This window comes from Mirounga leonina, unplaced genomic scaffold (assembly GCF_011800145.1).
Source record: "Mirounga leonina isolate KUSES-001 unplaced genomic scaffold, KU_Mleo_1.0 Mir_95, whole genome shotgun sequence".
NCBI classification, from domain to species: domain Eukaryota; kingdom Metazoa; phylum Chordata; class Mammalia; order Carnivora; family Phocidae; genus Mirounga; species Mirounga leonina.
Window position 1 is genome coordinate 64,906 of NW_023270865.1, and position 22,939 is coordinate 87,844.

Here is a 22,939-nt window from a genome sequence, read left to right on the forward strand (position 1 = left end):
TCGGGCTCCCTGCTCGGCGGGGAGTCTGCTTCTCCCTCTGACCCTCCTCCCTCTCATGCTCTGTCTCTCATTCTCTCTCTAATAAATAAATAAAAATCTTAAAAAAAAGAAACGAGGGCTGACGGGAAGGCAGGGACCGCCGCTGGGCCGACCGCCCCAGGCCGGTGTCTGAGGAAGCCTTCCGCACTGATGGTACATCCGTAGACTACAGGGGTGCGGGCAGGCGCGGGATGTTCCTTAAACCCTCATTTCCTAGTAATTACCGCCCCTTTGGGAGTCAGCCTTCAGGGAGGCCTGGGCCTGCCTCTCTGATCTCAGGCGGCGCTCTCTCATCAGAAGGGAGCGGACCTCGCGGCTGGCCTGGAGGCCTGGCCTGAGGGCCGCACGCGGTGGAGCCTCGCGGGTGCAGCGCGCCTCCCCGAGAGACGCCGGGCACCACAGGCAGGCAGAGCGGACTGCTCCTGGGCCCTGCAGCGGGCGGGCCAGGGCGGTCCAGGTGGGACACGGGCGGGGGAGCGAGCCGGGGCGTGCGGCCGCCGCTGGCACGCGACCTGGTTTCCCTGCCAATTGGCGGAGTGGCACCGGACAACGAGCTTCAGCAAGCCGCAAAACCCTGGCTATTACTTTTGTGGGGTTAGAACCGAAGAGGAGCCACGAAAGGGGGGCCCAGCGCTGCGGAAAGTTCTAGAAAAGATGGCTCATGACTACTTTGTGAGGGGAAGCTCAGAAACCGCCCGAATTCACTAAGGCGTGGGAAAGCCCCGCCTTGTTGAGGAGGTTCGAGAGGCGTCCTGTCGGCGAAGCCGGCGTCACGCAGCGCCCTCGTCCCCCCGGGGAAACTGACGGAGTCCGCACGCACGTCGCCCGGCGACCCGGAACCAGGAAGCCGGGCGAGCGCGGCCGCCGGCCCTGAGGAGGACCCGCAGGACGCGCCGCCCCGAAGCTGGCAGGGGCTCCCCAGCGGGCGGAGCCGCCGGTGAGGGGCGGGTGACGCCACAGGACGACGCACGGGGGACCGAAACGCTCCGGGAAGGCGTGTTCTTCCCTTCGGTCACACTCCCTTCCAGAACTTCTTGGAGCAAGAATTAAACACGGTCGAGGGGAGCCCTTCCGCGCCTCTTGTCCCTCCGCCCCGCGGACCGAGCGCCTTCCGCCCGCGGCTCCGCGAGTCCGAGGCGGCCGCCGCGGGCACCCGCCCAGCCCCGGGCGTCGCCTAGCAACCGGGCCGCCCGCGGGGAGACACCGCCTCCGTGTGGCCCCGGAAGTGACGGAGCGCCAGGCCCCGCCCCGGCAGAGGCGGAAGTGGAGCCGCCCGGGCCTCTCGCGTTCCCGGGGGACCTCGGCCCTGCGGTGCGCCTGGGCCCATGGCCGCCTACTCCTACCGCCCGGGCCCCGGGGCCGGCCCAGCTGGAGGCGCGGCGCTGCCGGACCAGAGCTTCCTGTGGAACGTCTTCCAGAGGTGAGGCCCGGCGCCACCGGGCGCTTAGGAGGCTCTGCCGGCCTCCTTCCTGGCTCCTTTGGGCCTGCCCTCCGCCTCCTTCCCGCTTCCCTTCGTCCTCCCGCCGCGACCGGGCCTGCTTCCTGGCTCCCTTGGCTCTCTCCCCGGCCTCCTGCCCGACGCCCCCAGCCCTCTGCTGCCGCCCCCTGGGCGCCTCCCTCCCGCCGGGGCCCTGTGGGGGTGCGGAGCCCGCTGCGGATGCTCGGGGGTCGCGGCCTCCACCGCCCCCCCGCAGCTCCCGGGGGGTCTCCTGGGGATGCTTGCTTGAGGTGAACAGAAACAGGCCACTTCTGCGCTGTTACGTTGCCAGCGGCAGGCAACGAAGCTGGTGCCCGCCACCGCAGTGCCTTCCGGCCGGAGTCGTCCCCCCACGTGAATGAGTGGCGGAGCCTCGAATGACTCATGGCCGGGACGGGCTTGCCTGAGGCAGGCTTTGTGCTGTTTGTGGAAGGAGGGGAAGCGGCGGGGAGGAATTCACTGGCCGAGGAAGACGAAGGAGGAAGGCCCGAGAAGGTGCAGGGAGAGAGACGAGGGGTTCGGTGTCTCCGCGGAGAACCGGCGTGGACTTGGGCGGTGGCGCGCCTGGGCGGGGACACGGCGCTCACGTGTTTCACTGCCCCGCGCGGTGCGGGCGTGAGACGTCCTAGCCGAGCGCAGTGGAAGGTCCGTGGGAGGGGGCATGCCGGGCCGAATGCCGCGTTAACGCAAGCGTTGCGTGTTCATGTTTGCCATGCTTTGCTTGTGCTGCACTTTCAGTCTCCAGCCTGAGTGCTCTCGATTTTGTAGGGTTGATAAAGACAGGAGCGGAGTGATCTCGGACAACGAGCTTCAGCAAGCACTGTCCAATGGTGAGTGGGGCCGGGCCATCGGACTTCTCCTGAACTTTGAGCCCGACCAACCCGTAGTAAACAGTTTCTTTTTCCAGGTGCAGAGGCGTTGTTAAGGCCGCACTGTTATTACTGGCATGTGGTGGAGGTGCTTTTGATTTATTTTGCCAAGTGATGTCCTGCTCCAAGCGCCTTGCTGAGCTCGGACTGGTGCAGGGAGGCGCTTCTTGAGAAATGGAGGCTGGGGTGCAGGTTTTCGGGAAGGAGAGGAAGCTTAGCTTTGTACAGCAGATACACTTAAGGTACGTTGAAGATCACTGACTTTCTTAGGTAGGCCCGTCTTTGTGACCTCTCTGGAGAGGATCATCAAGGTGCTGGGGGCACCATGGGGAAGTGATTGGGACGTCGGAGGTGTGGCGCTGGCAGTTGGACTGTGGGAGGCTGGTCTTATCAGTGGGGGAATACTAGGTGTTCAGACAGGGATACGGGATCATGGCTCTTGTGTGGCGGTGTGTTGGGGGCTCTCCGAGGAGTTCTGTTCTTGCTGGTTTCAGCATAAGTAATCCGTGGAAGTACTGTTTGAGACCTTTTACTTCATTAAATACCCAGCTGCTTTGCCCTTTTTAAGAGTCCCTCAGATGCCACTGTCTTTTCTGGTTCTTAGATTTGTAGCTTGTCTTTCCAGAGGTGTGCCATTTAAGGTAGAAAGGGGTTGATTCTAAGATGTCGAAAGACCCATTTTTATTAGTGGGCAGCAGTTTGATGTTCTGGAAAGAGTAAGGATGCCAGCACTGCTTCACAGTGCTGGATATCGGGTGGTTAAAGGAGTGTGCTTACCCTCCTTGTCGCACATACCAGACATTTAGTGTTAGTCTTGTCACTGCGTCATGGTTTGCGTGAAGTGCAGGATTTGTGTTTGCAGATTAATATGTCTAAAGAACAGTAGGTAGTACTGACTTCTTTTTCCAGTATTTAACACTTGGGCCGCAGGTATTGGTGTATGACTTCGTGTGTATTTATGTAGCTGTGTTCAGGAAACTAAGAAATCTCTTTACTTCTGCTTCGATGGTTGTGCCTTCTTGATTTTTCTCTTGTTATTAACTCCTTTCCATTTTTTGTGTCTCCAAAGCTTGAGTTACACTTAGAGGAGTAGAAGACAGGGTTACTACTAGAAAGATGCCAAAACAAACTGGAATCCAGTAGGCTGTGATCTGGCAAATCTGGCTTAAAACTTTCTAAGTGTTGGGGCACCTGAGTGGCTTAGTTAAATGTCTGACTCTTGATTTCGGCTGAAGTCATGATCTCAGGGTCGTGAGATCGAGCCCCCCTACCCCACCCCCATGCAAGCACGCTCACTCTCTCTCTCTCAGAAAACAAAAAAACTTTCTAATCGTTGACCAAACAGATGTTTTCTCATCATATGTTAAAGAGGGTGGCCACTGCAGTCAGAGTGCCCTCGGGGGTCATGCTTTGCAGGCATTCCTTTTGAGTTCTTTTCCAGTAAGTGAGGACCAGTTCATGACCCATGTCCATTTGGACACCTTTTTGTCTGTTTGCTTGAAGTTTTGAGAGTGCCACCCAGGTTTGGGGTTTGTGTGAAACGTCCACTGGGAGTGATGGGCACACTCTGACCTCATTAGCGTGATGGTGTCCACCCTGGGGGCTCCTGTCTGGATTCAAATCCTGGCTCTGCCAGTTCTAGGAATGTGACCTTGGGCAAGGACTTGACCTTTCTGGGTGGGTGGTTGGAGAAAATGCATGGAGAGTGCTTGGTACAGTGCCCGGCACATAGCAGGGTTCAGTGTTGTCAGCTGAAAGTATAGTAGTATTGTTACTGGCCAGGGGGTCAGCTCAGGGGATGGTGGTGATGATAGTTGCCACTCACTGAGCATCCATTGCATGGGGGCACTGTGCTGGGCACGTAACAAACCTAATCTCAGATCAGCATGTTGTGGGAGCCCTGGGGGTGTGGTGGCGGCACCTAGTCTGACCTATAGCGTTAGGCTCCTGTATTTTCACGAGAGGGTGTCAGTGCTGCCCTTAGTTCAGCTCGTTAAAGCATACGGGTCTTTACTCTGTCAGAACATAATCTTGAACTCAGCTACTACTAAATATCCACCAGGAACCTGTTTAAAAGAGTGAATTTTAACAGTTGCCTAGAGGATGTTTTGTTCACTGTTGCTGAGATACTTTGAAATCGGTACCTAGTTTAACTCAGCTAGTAAGTATGGTTGGGACTCTCAGTGGTCTTTGTGGAGGCACTTGTATTGAGTTGGCCGGTGGGCCTGCCTCAGCTTTTGTTGGAGGCGTGGAAGAACTGGCCTCACGAAGCATGTAGTCACGGTTAACCTGGAGAGAGGCAGGCCCGCAGCCAGCACGCCCTCTGAGCCAGGGGTGCCCGGGAAGCAGCCGTCCTCCTTCTCCGTGGGAGCGTGGTATCTCTGGTGTTCTGAGCACCTCTGGTGGCTGTTGTGTCTTGTTTTGTTTATATCTTATTAACCCTGAATCTTTTAACCAATTACATTTTCCTCTTCAAATTAGCTGCTAAAAAATTTAAGTTGGTGGCTTGCCACTAGCATGAACTTAGAATTTTGAGAGGTCAATTTTACTGACCTGGTCTTAGATCCCTTACTTTCTTATCCTCCTACTTTTCTCTTCCCATCCAACGTAATTAAAATTTACTTCATTTTTGTTCTACCATGGATATCTTTATAAATTTCTTTAAGTTCTTTCTGCAGTAAAGCAGGTTATTAATGATGCAGATCCCGAGAGTAGGTGAGTTACCCCTTATAGCTCTCAAGCTGTGGAGCCAGAATCTAAATCCGGATGTCTGTTGCTGGTCCCCCTCGGTGCTTCTGCTCATGTTATGCTCACAGGCACTCAAAGCATGCTGAGCCCCGGTGTCTTCCCACCTGTCTCTGTGGTGGTGTCCACCCCCTTGCATGGGTTCAGTACTCCTGCATTGATGTAAGCTGAAGCCGTGTACATCCCGAGTTCCAGGTTTTCTGCCTGGAGGGATGTGCCTGCTGTTGAGTCACTGTGGCATCGCTGTAGTGTCCTTGACACTCCGATCTTGTGATCATTGTGGTAGCTGTCTCTGCCACTAGAAAGGCCACTTCCTGAAGGAGGCCAGGCCGGGCTCCTGTGCAGAGGTGTAGTGTGTGCGTGGAAACTGGCCACTGGGTGGGCCCGTCCTGGTCCTCTCCACTCCCCTTGACTTCTGAGAGCTAATGCAATTGACATTATTTTGACTTCTAATTGTTCTCCCAGGAATGGGCTTCTGTTTTCATATTAGAACTGGATGGAATATTAGGCTATTTCAGGACGTTGGTTTACTTAGTCTATTACTGGTGGGAAAACTGAAGTTTCAGACTTGCATGGTTTCTCACTTTAATTAAATCTGTGTGTGTGTGTGTGTGTGCTCTCTGCTAAAATGTAGTTGAAACCATCCTGAAAGAGTACTTGTGGGTCCCATACACTGAGTCCTTTATAAGACTTTTTTCCATAGGAAAGCTTCTAAAACTGACTGCTCTCAGGAAGGTGTGTGGTTAACAGGTATGAAGAAAGACAGAAGACTGTTCTCTTGCCTTCTTTTGAAATGACATGTCATAAACTATCTCAGTTTGGTACCTTTTTTTTTTTTTTTAACTTGCATGATATTTCTTAGAATTGCAGGAATTTAATTTTGCTCAAGCTTCTCTTTTGTGCTTCTGCAGGTTTGCCTTCACATAATCTATGTAGGTATTTTGTGGAGACATTTTTTACCTGCACTTTAAAAATAATCCATATATTCTTTTTAAGGTATTTTTATCAAAATAGAGTTCCAGCTCTCTTGGGGATCCCATATTAAGAGGAAATGAGGGAAATCAGACCATATAAGCGACAGTTAGTTCCCTGCAGACCGTGCTTCTGATCCCATCGCTGCTCCTGCCCCCACAGGCCCAGTTTTGTGGGTAAGGGTGTTTGCTGCTTTAGAGATTTACCTTCAGCTTCCTTCTGCCTGTGTGTGGGGAAGGACTCACTCAGCAGGCCTGGATTGCTCAGAGTCCGCTCCTTCCTAGGAAGGGCTTTGATGGCTGGCTACCTCCTGTGATGTTTTGACTGAGAAGAGTGTTTTGTCCACCAAGGGCCTCGAGCTGTATGATACCTGTTTGCCTGGATAGTTGATGCTAATAGTAGATTTATGGCAAACACCTGGTTTCCCTCTGGATATCTGGAGCTTCCATGATGGACTCCCAAGAGAAGCCCTGGACTCTAGACATGGGAGCTTCCCTAGTGGACAGTACTTGGCCTGTGTCCTCACAACTCGTAGCTGAAGGAGTAAGCACGTCCTGGGCAGCACTGGTGTCCACTGGACTCCTCCTGGTGCCTTTTCCCCCTATTGATTTTACTCTGTCCTTTCATTGTAACAAACTGACTGAATATTGGAGTCTTAGTGAGTCATGGAGCCTGAAGGAGTTCTTGAGGACCCCTAGTACAGCCTGTCCTGTCTGCTCTTTCCAGAAACACGCCCAGCCAGAGTTTCAGATAGAAACAAAAGAAAGTTGGGATTTGGTGGACCTGGCTTTACTGACAAGTTACCCTATAACCTTGGGTGTATCGCACTTCTGGCCCCAGTTTCTTTGGATCTAAAAATAGGAAGACTGGAAGTTTAGATCCTTTTCCTCCTTGAGCCAAGCCCCAGTCCACTAGATCATGCATCTGCCTGGTACAGAACTGGGAGACAATGTATCTACCGGGATTGAGTTTACAGTGTTTCACTTAGTCATTTAGATTGTTTCTAATTTTCACTAATGTAAATACTGTAGTAATTTGACTCCAAATTTCATAGAACCAGTTTTTAGAAGTGACATTTATCACATCAGGGGGTATAGGCATCATTAATGCTGTTGATCAATATTTAGATTGCTTTTCAGAAAGGCCATATTTCTAGTTGTGCTATTTGAAGCTGTAACTGAAGAAAACTGGGAAAGTATGGAATTTTGCTGAACCTGAAGAGGCACCAAAGTCTTACAAGTTCTGTGCATTGAATGCCAGTGCTTGGTGCCCAGCCCTGCAGGACCCGCTACACCTCCTCTGTGTAGAAAAGCCCGGAGGGCTGGCAGTTCCTGGTCTGATGAAGTAAAGTGGAAAGAGATCACCAGTGATGACATTTTTAAAAGTCTGATTTTTATTTTTTATTTATTTTCAAATTATATTTATTTATTGTTTTTGCCCCCAAAGTCTACATGTTGTAGTATTTTGGCTTCGCTGTGAGTTGTTGAGCTTTGATGTTCATTCTGAGAACCAGGCCACAGGACCTGTACATGATAACTAGTCAATTAACTGTTGGCTGTTATTATCCCTTGGTTTCTTTGGAGAGTCTGGCCCCATTTGGGTAACAAGAAGGATGAGCAGAGGAGCCTGCCTCCACCTTCCCTTGCACAGCAGCCCTGCAGAAAACCTGTGGGTCTCGTGCTAGAGGGCAGCCTCTCTCCATCCTTGACTCAGCTCAGGATGACCTATTGCTCTCCTGAGCCTGGGACCCCTGCCATCCTTAGAATCCTCCAGCATGGGTGCTGGTTCCCCTGGGTCACCTCAGGGGTGCACTCTCTGGGTATTCCATGCATGCCTGTCCAGGTGGCACCGGGTCCTCACCACGGCAGATGCGCATGTTTCTACATTACTTAACTGTTGCACTTGTGTTGCTTTTGTTTCAAACTTCTCTGGCCAAGTCATTTGCAGAGACGGCCCCATGATGCTTCTGCTCACAGTCAGGATGGACTGTGGAGGCTGCCTTTACTTTCACTGATTGAGGGCTCATCAGCCTGTATCAGGTGGAGGGGAGACAGGAAAACAGGGCCAGGGAAAGGCTCCAACAGGTGCATTGGGTTCCTGGTGTTTCTAGTCAGTGCTGGGCTATCTCCTGTGGAAGAGCAGTTCAGGGCTTGCAGCAGCTAGGTGTGAAGGAGGGAAAAACAAACAGCAAAGAAGTAACCCTCTCTGTGTTTAGAATTTTCCTTTCTGTTGGGTTCTTTGTAACATAGTTTTCAATAATACCTTTCCTAATAGCTTTATATACAGGCTTCTGCCCACTCTCCCTCCCCAAATGTCTTGAAGCCTGCAGAAGATGCTTATCTAGCCCCCATGTGTAGGGATTGGGGGCAATGTGGGCGCTCAGGGAAAGCTCTCCTGGGGACACATTTTTCCTGTGGCTTACAGGAGAGGTGAGTGGTGAAGGGTGTGCATGTGTTGGGAGGCCACACTTGAGGTGTAGAGAAGCATGTGCATGAGCCCTGACTAGAGGGCATGGCCCTCTAGAGCTGTGGTGGGAAGCCCAGTGTGGTAGAGTGTAAGGGGTAGTACCCTTCAGACTCTCCTGCCCAGCACCCACATCCAAATAGGCCTCAAACTTGAATGAAAGGTCACTTTATGTGAGGTCAGGGGATGGATTTTGGGGCAGGGGCGGGGGGCGAAAACAGTTTTATATATAGAAGAAAATATGAGGTTTTATATAAGTGGGATGTGGGGAGAGACACTGCTTTCCCTCCACATTAAAAATATTTTTACACTTTGTTTTTAGTGAGTATAAAAATTGATAATGGTATAAATTACTCTGAAAACAGATTTTGAGGCATAAGGGTATCTAAGGTATCTAGTGAACATTTCATTACCAGTTGATAAATGGTTCTATCAGATTCAACAATCCCCTTTATAACAAATACTTGATAATAGCCCCATTTTTTTTTTTTTTAAAGATTGTATTTATTTATTTGACAGAGAGAGACACAGCGAGAGAGGGAACACAAGCAGGGGGAGAAGGAGAAGCAGGCTTCCCGCCAAGCAGGGAGCCTGATGTGGGGCTCAATCCCAGGACCCGAGCCGAAGGCAGACGCTTAACTGCTGAGCCACCCAGGTGCCCCGAATATCCCCATTATTATTCTGAAGTGAATCACACTCTCAATGAAAATAATATGCTCAAACTATAATTTTAGGAGAAAATTTTTATGGCATGGTTTTATGGTATGTTTTTGAGTATGCTTCTCAACTTACCTGGTGGCTGCATTCCTGGAAAATAGAGTGTATATTAAAATGCTGTAAAACCAGGAGCACCTGGGTGGCTCAGTCGGTTGTGTGTGTCCGACGCTTGATCTCAGCTCAGGTCTTGATTCTCAGGGTCGTGAGTTCACGCCCCTTGTTGGGATCCACACTGTAAAAAAAATAAAGAAATAAAAATTAAAAAATACTATAAAACCATATCTTGTTTATGTAGTAAACGAGAGCGAGTCCCCGGCCTCATGTCATTATAAACAGCTTTGAATGTATGTCTGTTGGGGCCTGAGGGACTCCTGCACAGTGAGGGACCGAACCCAAAAGACGACATGCTTACAGCCCCCGGTGGTCATGGCAACCAAAAATGTCCCCTGGGGACTATGTCCCTGCTGAGAACTGTGGTCCCAAGGTCTTCCTTGAACAGCAAGTTACTGTCGTTAGCTACTGATGTTACAGATTAGAATCTTAGAGCTTGCTGTGAAAACTATTTTCTCTGACTGTTTCCTGTCATTTATTTTCAGGCACATGGACTCCATTTAATCCAGTGACTGTCAGGTCAATCATATGTAAGTAAAGGCGCAGGCAGACTCCTGTCCTGCTTGGATGCAGGTTGTGCTTTCTGCCTTGTTCCCCTCACCCTGCCCTCCTGGCCGAGCACTTCAGCTTGAGTTCCCGGTTCTGAAGAGTTCACGTACATACAGGACCAGCACGTTTCACACACCGTCCATATCTTGCATGGTTGTTGACTGGTGGAAACACTGATGCTCGGTTTCTGACCTCATTTTTCCCTTATGTGAGCTTTCACTGAATTACAGTGTACTTCTGAGCAACCAAGAGCGCTCCTGTTTCAGTCTTATATTGGCTTCTTTACGTGAAAGGGACCAAGTGATTTTTTTCTTGGTAGCAGGAGTACAGACAGTTTTTATGTATATTTTTCACCATTTTGCCATTATATATAAATACAGTTATAGATTCTTTCATATTTGGACCTGGAATTAGGCTGATTTTGTTTTTTCTTTTTCAAAGATTGATTGATTGATTTATGTATTTATGTGTTTATTTGGGGGAGAGAGAAGGAGAGAAGCAGACTCCCCGCTAAGTGCAGAGCTCAACGCAGCTGGATCCCATGACCCTGAGATCATGACCTGAGCTGCAATCAGGAGTTGGAGGCTTAACTGACTGAGCCATCCAGGCACCCTTAGGCTGATTTTTTTAATGAAAAGCAGGTCTTACTGAAAAAAACTAAAATCTAAAGCCAGTAGGGTCTTTTTCTCACTGCAGTGGGCCTGCACTGGTGGTTGTAGGTCCTCTTGGAGAAAGGAAGGAGCTGAACTAGGAGCTGGGAGAGTGGAGGTGGCTACTTCACTCTGAACCTCCGTTTCTTCCTGACAAAGCAAGAGCACCCTCCAGGCATCGTGTTTCTGTAGAGGCTACTTCTGTGTCAAGCGTTATTTCTGCTGTGGGTCTGCGGGTGTGTTTTCTTGCACTTTCTTTACTGTGTGCCTCACGTCTGTCTCAGGTGGTTTAGGGGCTGTGGCTGGGTAACCACCCAGCAGAGGAGATCCAGCCCTCCCATCAACGAATGAGCATTTCTTACCAACACTTGGGCATCTGCTGGCTAAGCACGGGGCTGGCCCCGAGGGAAGTGTGGGAGTGGCTGTGCTAGGATTGAGCTGCTTGCCAGCTAACCTTGAGTTACCAGCTACTGTGTACCACTCATGTTCCTTTCTGTCTCAGCCATGTTTGACCGAGAGAACAAGGCTGGCGTGAACTTCAATGAGTTCACTGGCGTCTGGAAGTACATCACAGACTGGCAGAACGTCTTCCGCACCTATGACAGGGACAACTCTGGGATGATTGACAAGAACGAGCTCAAGCAAGCACTCTCAGGTTTTGGTAATTCACTTATCTTGATTGTGTAGCGTATTTCATTTTGGAGGCCATTTTGGTGTCATTAACTTTTTTTACTTTGGTCAATTTATTGATTTTTTTTGAGAGTGGGGGAGGGGCAGAGGGGGAAAGAAATCTTAAGCAGGCTCCACGCCCAGCGCAGAGACTGACTTGGGGATCGATCCCACTACCCTGAGATCATGACCTGAGGTGAAATCAAGAGTCTGATGCTTAACCCACTGAGCTACCCAGGTGCCCCTCAATTTACTGATTTTTTAACTGAAATTTTTGTTGACATCATACTGATTTATACCTTGATATTATTTATATCATGAAGGCTTATATTTGACTTGGAGACTTTATGTGTTTTTTTCCATCCAAAATGAGATACAGGCTATGCAATCGTTTATCATTTGTGAAATGGAGTGGTGTGACATGCACATTGAGAATGTGATGGCTTTGGAAGCAGTTTCACGTGAATAAGGGAAAATAAAACGTCCGGCAGCTTATAATTCATGATACATCACAACACACAGCAAGACGATCACATACTTGTAGGAGATGATTCTGTAAGTGGCAATACCAGTTGCTTGCCTCAGGCACAGCGATACTAGGCGTTCAGGCTGCCATTCTCAAGTGCATGTCAGCCCAAGTGTGCCGTGCCACCAGGGGTGTCTGCCCAGCCTTGCCAGGGTGGGTCAGTGGGCCTTCTGATGCTGGTGTGTGGGTCTGAGAGGGTGTTGGGGTTTTGTGTGTGTGGAGGGAACACGCACATGGAAGACTTGTCCAAGGCTTGTGGGAGTTACACCCAGATTCTGGTGTGTTTGGGATGATCTCACTCAGCCCTCCGTTTACTGGGGCCCTATTACAAAACTCCTGCTACATTTTGCTTGAAAGACTGCTTATGAATACCTTCTAGAAAAAAAAATCAGGCAAGTTAGTTTATAATGTACTATTTTTTCTATAATGTACTATGTTATTATAATGTACTAATGAACTTGTAGGTATTTTGAGTTTTAATAATACAAAGTACATCTTAATTCTCATGTTAACGTGTTGTTAACTTCTACCCCTTCTCCTGTTTTTCCTTTGGGCATGCACTTTTTGACTGTCTTCTCTTTCTTTTTCCTTTCTTTCCTTATGAATTCCTGTGGTGGTCAGTTAGAGGTTCTGGGACTCCATAGGAAGTTTGTGTTCTCAACTCACTCACTAGGTGTGGGTCAAGATTAGGGCAGGACTTGACCTCAGGTTCTCTGCATTGAGACTGGGAACCCAGCTGACTTTGCTCTGCCCTTAGACAGGGGAACGGGTAGGGCCATATGGAAAGGATGGTGGCAGCCCTCTACAGAGAGTGGTCCTGGAGCTGGAAGGAGCTGGAGGCCTGACTGGGCCAAGGACAGCTTGGGAGGAACCTGGGTCCTGTGAATTACATCCAGACAAGTGACCTCAGGTGTCAGGGAACACGGCACTTTCTAACGTTGTCAGGCCCAGAGCCCTCTCTTTCCTTCGTGCCCGTGGCCCACTGGGTCCTTAGAGCTCACGGTGGGAGCTCTGAGGCGGGCAGTGCCCCGGCCTCTCTGGCCTCTGAGTCCCTACTATGGCTTCAGGGTCATGGAGGTCATGTGGCAAGGAATACAAGACCTGTGTGGTGTTAGCCCAGCATGCTTTATTCTGCATCCCTGGAAGGTGTGGACGTTAGCTCACCAAATCAATGCCGTGGACCCACCCTAAAAATTAGTAGCCCATTTGCGTTAGGGTCCCGGCAGGTCCACAAGCAGCCCCCACCCTTTTCATGCCTTTGGCTGGTTATAGACACGGGTTGGTGTCCTGTCCCAGGTCTGTCCCTTGCTGCAGTTTCTGTCCCTTGAAGAGTAGTTACTGGTTAGCGTCCAGGTTTGTGAAGATGTGCTGTCGTATGGGGGTGCTGGGAATAGGCGGTTGGTGACTCGTGGGGTCTTCAGGCCAGCCAGGCCTCCAGCTCCTTCCAGCCCCAGGACCACTCTGTAGAGGGCTGTCACCATCCCTCCCATACAACTAACAATCCTGTGCTTGTTAGTTGTCAGGAGAGAACCTCACTCTCCTAAGGTCAGGGTGTGGCCCTGTGGCCCGCACGTCAGGTCCAGCAGGGGCTGATGCTCACGGGGGTCACAAGCCAGGGGAGCTGCACACAGAGGGCACCTCCGTTTCTTTTCTTCCATTTAAATGAAGTATAGTTGACATAAATGTTATGTTAGTTTCAGGCCTACAACATGGCGATTCGACAGCGCTCTCCGTTAGCACTTACCACGACTAGTGCAGTTGCCATCTGTCACCATATGGTGTTGTCACAGTATTATTATTGACTCTGTTCGCTAGGCTGTACTTTCATCGCTGGACTTACTGTTTTATCATCTGAAGTTTGTACTTCTTAATCCCCTTCACCCATTTCTCCCATCCCCCTACCCCCTCCTCTCTGGCCACCACCGGTTCTCTGTACTTACGAGTCTGTTTCTATTTTGTTTCTTCATTTGTTTTATTATTAGATCCCACATATAAGTGAAATCATCTGGTATTGGTCTTTCTCTGACTTATTTTTTAGCATAATGCACTCTAGGTCCATCCATATTGTCGCCAATGGCAAGCGCTCATCCTTTTTTATGGCTGCCTAATATTCTGGTGTGTGCATGCGCACACTACCTCTTTATCCATCCATCAGTCCGTTACTTGGGCTGCTTCCATATCCTGGCTATTGTAGATAATGCTGCAGTGAACGTGGGGGTGCAAATATCTTTTCGTATCAGTGTGTTTGTTTTCTTTGGGTAAATACCCAGTAGTGGGATTATTGGATCATGTGGTAGCTCTATTTTTAACTTTTTGAGGAACGTCCATACTGATTCAAGGGTGGCTGCACCAGTGTGCATTCCCACCAACAGTGCACGAGGGTTTCTTGTCTCCACATCCTTGCCAACATGTGGCATTTCTAGTCTTTTTGATACCAGCCCTTCTGACAGGTGTGAGCCACCTCATTGTGGTTTTGATTTGCATTTCCAGAGGGCACATCCTCTTAATTTACGAGGGTGGGGTTATCATGACATGGATTTTCACTGAAGAAAATTCTTAGAGAAGAGTCTGCTCTCAGAGTTTGCTTCTTATGTAAATGTCTCTTTTATAGGTTGTTTGTTCATCATTCATTTTTCTAGTCTGACTTCTGTTGGTTTTGTTCTCGCTACGATAATATTGAGGACCGGGGAAATTGGAAGCTAATCCCAGGGATGATAGAACTTGCTTACGTGGTCTGCAGAGATTGTGGATGTCTGGGCGGGAGACTGCCACAGCGATGGCCATCATCTGCTGTCTACGCCCTGGATGAGCTCAGCCCTGACCAGCCTGGGCCTCTTCCTTACCTGTCCACAGGCACAGGTACCAGGTGTGAGGAGAGGAGACTCAGAGGGGCTGGGGGTGTGACCCCCATCCAGGACCTGTTGTCTCTTTTTTTTTTTAAGTCAGGGATCCTGTCTTCTACTCAGCTGGCAGGGAAGGGGGCCCTGGATTTAAGTCACAGATGGATAGAGTATGCTGACCACTCTGGAAGGTACTGTCATGTGTGTGCATGTTTGAATCTTTTTTTTGGAAAAGTAAGTGTTTCTGCAAGTTATTAACTATGAAATTCACTCAGATGATAGGTGTACATACATCCTCGCAAAGATTCCAACAGGACGGAAAACCGGTAAAAATACTTTGGCCCCTGGATCTTGTCTCCTGAATAAGTAAGGACACCACAGTCACACAGGTAGTGGGATTAGGAGGGAAGTAGGTATCCTTGTTTAGAGTGGCCCTGAGAGGTGTCCCACAGGCTAGTGGCCGCTGTGTCCCTGCATCTTCAGAACCACCTCCCTGCTGGAGACCTTTCCAAGACATTCAGTGAGTTGAAGGTGGCATCAGTGACTCTTTGTCATAACATTTGTGCAGTCTGGAGAGAAACCATTGGATGACCCTTGAGTGGTTGTGAACTTTAGGAGGCTGCCTTGCTCCTTGTAATCTTGCATTTCCTAATGTCAGTGTGCTAATTTATAGAGGGGAGTACCCATCAATGAATCTGCTACTTCCCTGAGTTTACATTTTGTTTATTTGGAAGCCTTCAGTGATACAATCTTTCAAATGTAAAATGAAACCATTTGTAAAACGAAAACTTCACAACGAAGCTGGGCTGCCCTGCGGGGTGATTTTTGGGGTGCAGCACTGTGGGGTGAGTATACTTGATGTGAACGAGTGAGCTCACATTAATGACCTGCTGCGCCTGGCAGCGCTGGCCTCCGAGTAACACTCACCCTTCCAGAAAGAGGGGGTAGTCTTCATGTCGGCCATTCATGGGACTGTAGGCGGGGCGCATTGCAGAATGATGGCTTCGTTCCCAGAGTGCATATGAATGATTTTGTGCCTCGAGTCTCCCACCCCAGCCTCGGTCATTTGTTATCACCTGATGTCAGAGGCTGTGGGGCCTTTTGGAAGGAGGACATGGATGTTGATGGGAATGTCCACTCTCCTGGCCCTCTGTTCATCCTCATTCTCCTCTTCAAGGGTACCGGCTCTCTGACCAGTTTCACGACATCCTCATTCGCAAGTTCGACAGACAAGGACGGGGGCAGATCGCATTTGACGACTTCATCCAGGGCTGCATCGTCTTGCAGGTAATGGGGGTTCCGTGGGGGCTCACCATGAGCGGAGAGGTGGAGCAGGCAGGGAGTATCCGCGAAAGCAGAGGAAGAGGGAGGTGCCATTCTGGAATTAGCGATTTAATGGAGTAAAGTCAGTTTTCGGGGCTTATACAAGTTAGTCTTGTCTGTGGAGAAGGTGTAACTCTATTACATGGAAGTATGGCCCGCAGTGCTCTTTCTCCCCGTGGAAATACCGCTGACCCTTGAGCAGCATATGGCCCAACTATGCAGGCCGTTCATAGGCAGACTTTTTTTTGATAAATATGGTAGTGTGCTGAAAATGTATTTTCCTTACAATTTTCTTAACATTTTCTTTTTCCTAGCTTACTTTATTGTAAGAATATGTACATAATGCGTAATACATATAATGTACAAAGTAAGTGTGAATTGACTGTTAATTGGTAAGACTTGGTCAACAGTAAGCTGTTAGTAGTTACATTTTGGGGCATCATAGTTATATGTGGATTTTTTTTTAATTTTATTATGTTATGTTAGTCACCATACAATACATCATTAGTTTTTGATGTGGTGATCCACGATCCATTGTTTTCTTATAACACCCAGTGCTCCATGCAGTATATGCCCTCCTTAATACCCATCACCGGGCTAACCCATCCCTCCTCCCCCCCTCCCCTCTAAAACCCTGTTTGTTTCTCAGAGTCCATAGTCTCTCATGGTTCATCTCTCCCTCCAATTCCCCCCGCCTCGTTTTTCCCTTCCTTCTCCTAGTGTCCTCCACGCTATTCCTTATGTTCCACAAATAAGTGAAACCATATGATAATTGACTTTCTCTGCTTGACTTACTTCACTTAGCATAATCTCCTCCAGTCCCATCCATGTTGATGTAAAAGTTGGGTATTCATCCTTTCTGATGGCTGAGTAATATTTCATTGTATATATGGACCACATCTTCTTTATCCATTCATCTGTTGAAGGGTGTCTCGGCTCTTTCCACAGTTTGGCTATCGCGGACATTGCTGCTATGAACATTGGGGTGCATATGGCCCTTCTTTTCACTACATCTGTGTCTTTGGGGTAAATACCCAAGAGTGCAATTGCTGGGTCATAGGGTAGCTCTATTTTTAACTGTTTGAGGAACCTCCACACTGTTTTCCAAAGTGGCTGTACCAACTTGCATTCCCACCAACAGTGTAAGAGGGTTCCCCTTTCTCCACAACCTCTCCAACATTTGTTGTTTCTTTCCCTGTCCATTTTTGCCATTCTCACTGGTGTAAGGTGGTATCTCAATGTGGTTTTGATTTGGATTTCCCTGATGGCTAATGATGATGAACATTTTTTCATGTGTCTGTTAGCCATTTTGACTGCTCCAGGGTTCATTGCCCCTAACCCTGCGTTCAAGGGTCAGCTGTATTATAGAGCAGTCCCTTCGAATGAGGTCGTGTTTTCTAAATCGAGTGGGTTATTTACATGTATACTCTGGTATTTTTGTTGTATTTTCATTCTGAGGAAATGGGTAAATTTTCCATCGTGATCTTTACTGTGCCCTGCCTTTTTGTGTGAGGGAAGTTCCAAGACAGGACCTGGCGCCTCATTCAGGTGTTAGAGCCAAGGAGCTTCTGGTGGAGCTCGTGAATCCCCCTGACCCCGGCACCTCACATCTCCCTCCTATGGCCTTGCTCCTTTACCTATGAGAGAAACAAGTGCAGACCTTGAGCATCCTTTCCAGAGACAGAGGGCAGGAGTAATCGAGCCTGCCCTGCCGTGCCCACACAGGCCCCCCTGCTCCTGTCTCTAGGTAGGGATCCAGGTTACCTAGATTTAAGCTTAGACATGCAGTGAACTGATAAACCCTTAGATAGCTTTCAGAGTTTTTATTATGACAAATTAAAAAAAAGAGAGAGACAAAAGAATGATGAACTCGTGTGCCCATCGCTCAGGTTCAACAGTTTACCAGCTGGTGGACAGTTTGATGTCATACTTCCGTGATCCTAATACCCCCCAGCCCTTAACACTGACACAGATTGCATTTGTGGAAGGCAGATGTTTTTTCCATAAAGAGAAGTCCTTGTAGTTTGAATCCAGGTTAGGGTTACCTCTTGTCAGCTTTAGTGTCCACTGAGAGATGTGAACAGTCCGAAGTTTTTAAATATAATTTGGAATTTTGAGAAACTTTCTCGGGTTTTTTTCCATTAGAATGCTAGGTCAGTAAAAGTGAAATTTCTGTGGCCTGCTAAGTACAGTGAGTCTGGGAAAAGCCCAGTCCCTGTTGTTCAAGGCCTCGTTGGAGAGCCAGGTCTGTTAACATTTGCGTCTTGGCTTCCTGAAATGGGGAGAGCCTTACCCCATCTCATCCCACCCCATTGGCAGTGTCGTCTGAACACTTTAGAAAACGATGTAGTGTATAAGTCTCATTATTGTCTGCATCTAAATTGCTCTAAGGTTAGGGTTTTCATTTGAGGTTATGTCCCGTAAGTAAACATCTGATCCTTTCTTCTTAAGCAAAGGTCATCGAGTGTAGGCTTTCAGTAGCTGAGGTAACGTGATCTGAGTCCCACGAGAAGCTCGCCCAGTGCCTCCGCACACCTCTGGGCTGAGGACAGGCCAGCCAGGAGGAGTCTGTCTTGCAGCAGCCGCTGGCCCCTGGCTCCATGCTGAGCTGGAGGCCTGACTGCCAGTCCCTGGTCCCACCCACCCTTCCCGAGTGACCCTAAACACTGGACAGAGGTGGGGAATGTAAATGAAAAGCTGCAGGCCACAGGTAAAATATCCTCAAAAATGTTTTCCTTCATCTGCCTTTCTACAAAAAGAGAAAGGCTTTTTAAAAATGATTTTTTACAAAAGAACACGAAAATCTGTAGAAATCTTGGGAAAATACAATTAAAGTACAAAGAAGAATTGCCCATTGTTCTTTAAGCCAGCGTTACCTGCTGCTGGTGTTTTTGTAGTTGGTTTGACGTTAGCGTCTCAGCGTGCTGGGACGCTCCCGGCTAACGCCCGAGTGGACAGTCAGCTGCGTCAGGCGCCCCGTCTAACCTGCCGCCAGAGGGCCGGGCGCCAGTCTGCTCTCATGATGAACCTGGGCACTGTTTTCTTCTCCTGTCCTGGGGAATTGCATTCTGCCTGCTTCCTTTTATCACGTGTGATTCCTCAGGCCTACTGCAGTTGTCCAGCACCCCTCACCTGGGGTGGCACTCATCTAATTGTCCCTGCTGTTGGGTGCAGGGCTCTCCCCTCTGCTCCTAACCTGCTGTGGGGGGATCAAGCTTGTGAACAGATTAGGGTGGAGCCCTATGGTTGGGGTGGTCAGGAGGGACCCTGAGGCTGGTATAGGGAGACCTACCCTTCCATGTTCTGTGTCTGGGCCTTCACCTGCTGGGTGTAAGGAAGGGGCCCGAGTCAGGGCTGGTTTCCCTGTGGCCTGAGTGGCAAGTAGCCAGAGCAGAGGTGAGCGTTCGAGGAAGAGCCCCCACGACGTTGGTCTTAGAAAAGGAAGGGAGGACCCAGGCTCACCACTGGACCACTTGGGAAACCAGGGCCTGGGACTAGAGGGCTCAGCCAGGACCCAGGGCTGTGGTGTATCGATGAGTTGGGCCTACAGCCCACTCCCTGACCTCTTGACCAGCTTCCTGTATTCATCCTCCCACCCCCTGCTGTCCCACCAGACCGCAGCATTCTCCATGATGGACAGGCCTGAGGGTGGTCAGGGATACCCACCCATGCCTTCTTGCCCTGGTTTCCGTCAGAGTTGGGGGTGTCTGGAGACATGGGTGACTTTGGTTCCTAAATGTCTTTTTACCAAATACATTTTGTTCCTTCTGTTTACTAAATATCAAGATCTAAATGCCTGTTGTTTCTTTCCCAGAGGTTGACCGATATATTCAGGCGTTACGATACGGATCAGGACGGCTGGATTCAAGTGTCATATGAACAGTATCTGTCCATGGTCTTCAGCATCGTATAGCACTGGCCTTTGCAAATAGCAACATGACTTATGGAAGGAGGACTAAAAATGCCAAATCTCCCTTTAAGGAAACGGGACACAGATGCAGTTAGATACTGTTCTTCCTTTAGATTTTATATAATTAACATTTGGGGACCTGACTGTATATATGTGGATAAGCTGATAAGGTTTTTGCAAACGTAACAATAGTTATAATCATTATTCACATACAGACATTTGATTTGAGACTGTTCAGTTGTGCCATGAGGTAAGATATGATAATGTTTCAGGTGTCCTGCATGCAAAAAATTCATCATGTGCATTTCTAGATAGCTCCAGGCCTATAGTGGAAATACTTTTATTAGCCATTAGGAATTTAAAAATAATACGGAACCTGCACAGAGGCTTTTATGTGCCTTACATTTTTTAAAACGGGGTTTATTGTATTTGTTTGGATATGCAACATAAGCAATAAAGCAAATGCGCCCCCTGTCCCAGTCTGCGTCAGATATACTCACACGGGAGCTCGCAGGGGACCAGGACACCTTCTGGGGTGTCCACCTGAGTCTGCTTATGGGAAATCCAAGGATACCGCCATCCTTTGTGGCAGGAGTTAGTTTAAATTTCATAAAAACTCCCTTGAACATATAAATCCAGATTTGGTTTAGAAGCGTGTGGGTTTCTGTTATTTACGATGATTGAGTCCTGCCCTGCAATGATCTGTTAATTGTGGCTTTCGAACATGAAAGTGGGGTGCAGGCAGCTGGAGTGGTCGTCCGTGTCGCCTGCTGTTGACACACAGCCAGTCCCTTCACCCTGTCCCTCGCGGGATCACTTGAGGCTGTTTTCTGCCTCTTTCCTCTCTTTAGCGTGCTTCCCCCAACCAGAATTTGGGGCAGCGGTTGCGAGGACATTCGAATGGGTGTCCAGTGATTTATAAATGGGTCTGGGACATCTGAAATTGGTGTCCCACGGGGGTCCTGTTGGGGGCCTGTGCTGGTTGGGAGGGGGCCGTTTCTGGGTTTATCTGTGGCATCTGATTAGAAAGGTCAGAACACCACTGATCACACAATATGTGGGGTTGGGATAAAGAATCTGTGGGGCTCATGGACTGGCTCTGTGAGCTCAGTGGGGGATGGCCCATGTGGAGGTGTCTTTGGGGATTTCTACCACTTTCCATGTTGGGTGTCTCTCCAGGCATCAACATGCTCATGATGCAACACCAGCACATGACCCCAAGTTCCATTTCAGTGAGCTCCATCCCACCCCATACCCCAAATTCTGACTCCAAGAGACTTTCAGACCCAAGGCCCACACATTGAGGTGCTCAGGTGGCTTCTCTCTAGGTTCTCATAGACTTCTTGGACTCCATGTCTCCCAGCTAATAAACCCCATGCCCTCACCCCCAGGCCACGCACCCCCTCTGCTGCCTGCCCGCTCCCCTTCCCTACACCGTGGGTACAAGAGGTGCCTTTGGAAGATGCTGCTCTCATTTCTCCCTTGACCCAGGCCTGCAGAGACCTCAAGCTTGGAGTGAGGGTGGCCCGTGTGGCTGCCCATCAGCCTCGCTGTGCTCTGTCCTGTGCACGTGGGAGCCCCTCCCCTCTCCCTGCACCTGGACCCCCTCTTGAGCTGGCCTCAGAGCAGCTCGAGCCCTTGGTGAGGCACCTACCCCTAGTGCACAGTTGGTGTTTGAGCTCCACGGAGGCCACACAGGGGACACTGAGAGACCTGTTCTCTTGCTGGGTCAGCCACAGAGAAGGAACTGTATAAATGGGTGATGAGCCCTGCACCGCTGATTCTGGAAGGGGAAGGAGAGGTATGCAGAATTTTAACAAAGATACAGTCTGATTGGGGATGGGTAAGGGTCTCATGTTCTCTGGTTAGGAAGGAAGGGCTGTTCCTCTAATAAAAGTGTGGGCTTCTCAGTACCTCACAGGCACGGGGAAGAGAAACACAAGAGCACAGTACAGATGCACTCAGATGTGTGGTATAGATGCATGTGGGTGTGATACACTCCGGTGTGGTATGAATAATACTCAAATGCAGAGTACAGACATGCGTAGGTTAAGTACAGATGCACGTGAGTGTGGCACAGATACTCTCAGGTGTATGGTACAGGTAAACAATGATCGAGATACTCTCAGGTGTGGTGTAAACCGGTACAGATAATCTTATGTTTGTGGTACATGCATGTAGATGTGGTGTGGACAGGTATGATACAGATGCTCGGGTGTGTGGTACAGGTACTCAGGTATGGGACACAGATGCACTTGGGTGCTACAGACAGGTACTCAGGTATGATGTGTGTGTGTATATATATATAATTTTTTTTAAGATGTATCTATTAGAATTTATAGTATTTGTAGTATTTATGTATTAGATTATTAGAGAAAGAGCACAGTGGAGAGGGGCAGAGGGAGAGAGAGTCTTAAGCAGACTCCATGCTCAGCACAGAGCTGGATGCAGGACTTGATCCCATAACCCTGAGATCACAACCGGAGCCAAAACCAAGAGTCGGACGCTTAACCAACTGCACCACGCAGGTGCCGCAAGTGTGTGGTACAGACATTCTTAAGTATGTGGTGTAGATACACTCAGGTGTGGGATATAGGTGCTCTCAGGTGTGTGGTACAGACACTCAGGTATGATACAGATATTCTCAAGTGTGTGGTAGAGACTCAGGTGTGTGGTGCACTCAGGTGTGCTACAGGTACACTCGGGTGTGGTACAGGTACACTCAGGTGTGTGGTATAGATACACTCAGGTGTGGTACAGGTACACTCAGGTGTGTCATAGAGATACACAGGTGTGTGCTACAGGTACACTCGGGTGTGTGCTACAGATACACTAAGGTGTACAGGTACACTCAGGTGTGTGGTACAGGTACACGGGTGTGTGGTACAGGTACACGGGTGTGTGGTACAGGTATACACAGGTATGTGCTACAGGTACACTCGGGTGTGTGGTACAGGTACACTCGGGTGTGTGCTACAGATACACTAAGGTGTACAGGTACACTCAGGTGTGTGATACAGGTACACTCGGGTGTGTGGTACAGGTACACTCGGGTGTGTGATACAGGTACACTCAGGTG

General features: G+C 49.2%; 1 protein-coding gene across 7 annotated transcripts; it reads left to right on the forward strand.

Moving 5' to 3' along the window:
- Positions 1-1,200: 1,200 nt before the first annotated feature.
- Positions 1,201-20,336, forward strand: PDCD6 (programmed cell death 6). Of its 7 annotated transcripts, none has more exons than XM_034998902.1 (6): positions 1,201-1,459; positions 2,285-2,346; positions 9,879-9,923; positions 11,095-11,253; positions 15,805-15,914; positions 19,765-20,336. In XM_034998902.1, exons 1-6 carry the CDS (start codon positions 1,365-1,367, stop codon positions 19,861-19,863), a joined length of 570 nt encoding a protein of 189 aa, XP_034854793.1. In that variant the 5' UTR covers positions 1,201-1,364; the 3' UTR covers positions 19,864-20,336. The 7 variants fall into 7 exon arrangements, with proteins under 7 accessions (XP_034854793.1, XP_034854794.1, XP_034854795.1 ...); XM_034998903.1 differs by having other exon boundaries at positions 11,095-11,247; XM_034998904.1 differs by lacking the exon at positions 19,765-20,336 and adding an exon at positions 14,730-14,818 and having other exon boundaries at positions 11,095-11,247; positions 14,903-15,914.
- The last annotated feature ends 2,603 nt before the right edge of the window (positions 20,337-22,939 follow it).

Coding starts and splice junctions, on each gene's coding strand:
- PDCD6 (XM_034998902.1), top strand. CDS start 1,365: ATGGCCGCCTACTCCTACCGCCCGGGCCCCGGGGCCGGCCCAGCTGGA. Junction 11,254..15,804: donor GCAAGCACTCTCAGGTTTTG/GTAATTCACTTA, acceptor CTCCTCTTCAAG/GGTACCGGCTCTCTGACCAG. Junction 15,915..19,764: donor AGGGCTGCATCGTCTTGCAG/GTAATGGGGGTT, acceptor TTTCTTTCCCAG/AGGTTGACCGATATATTCAG.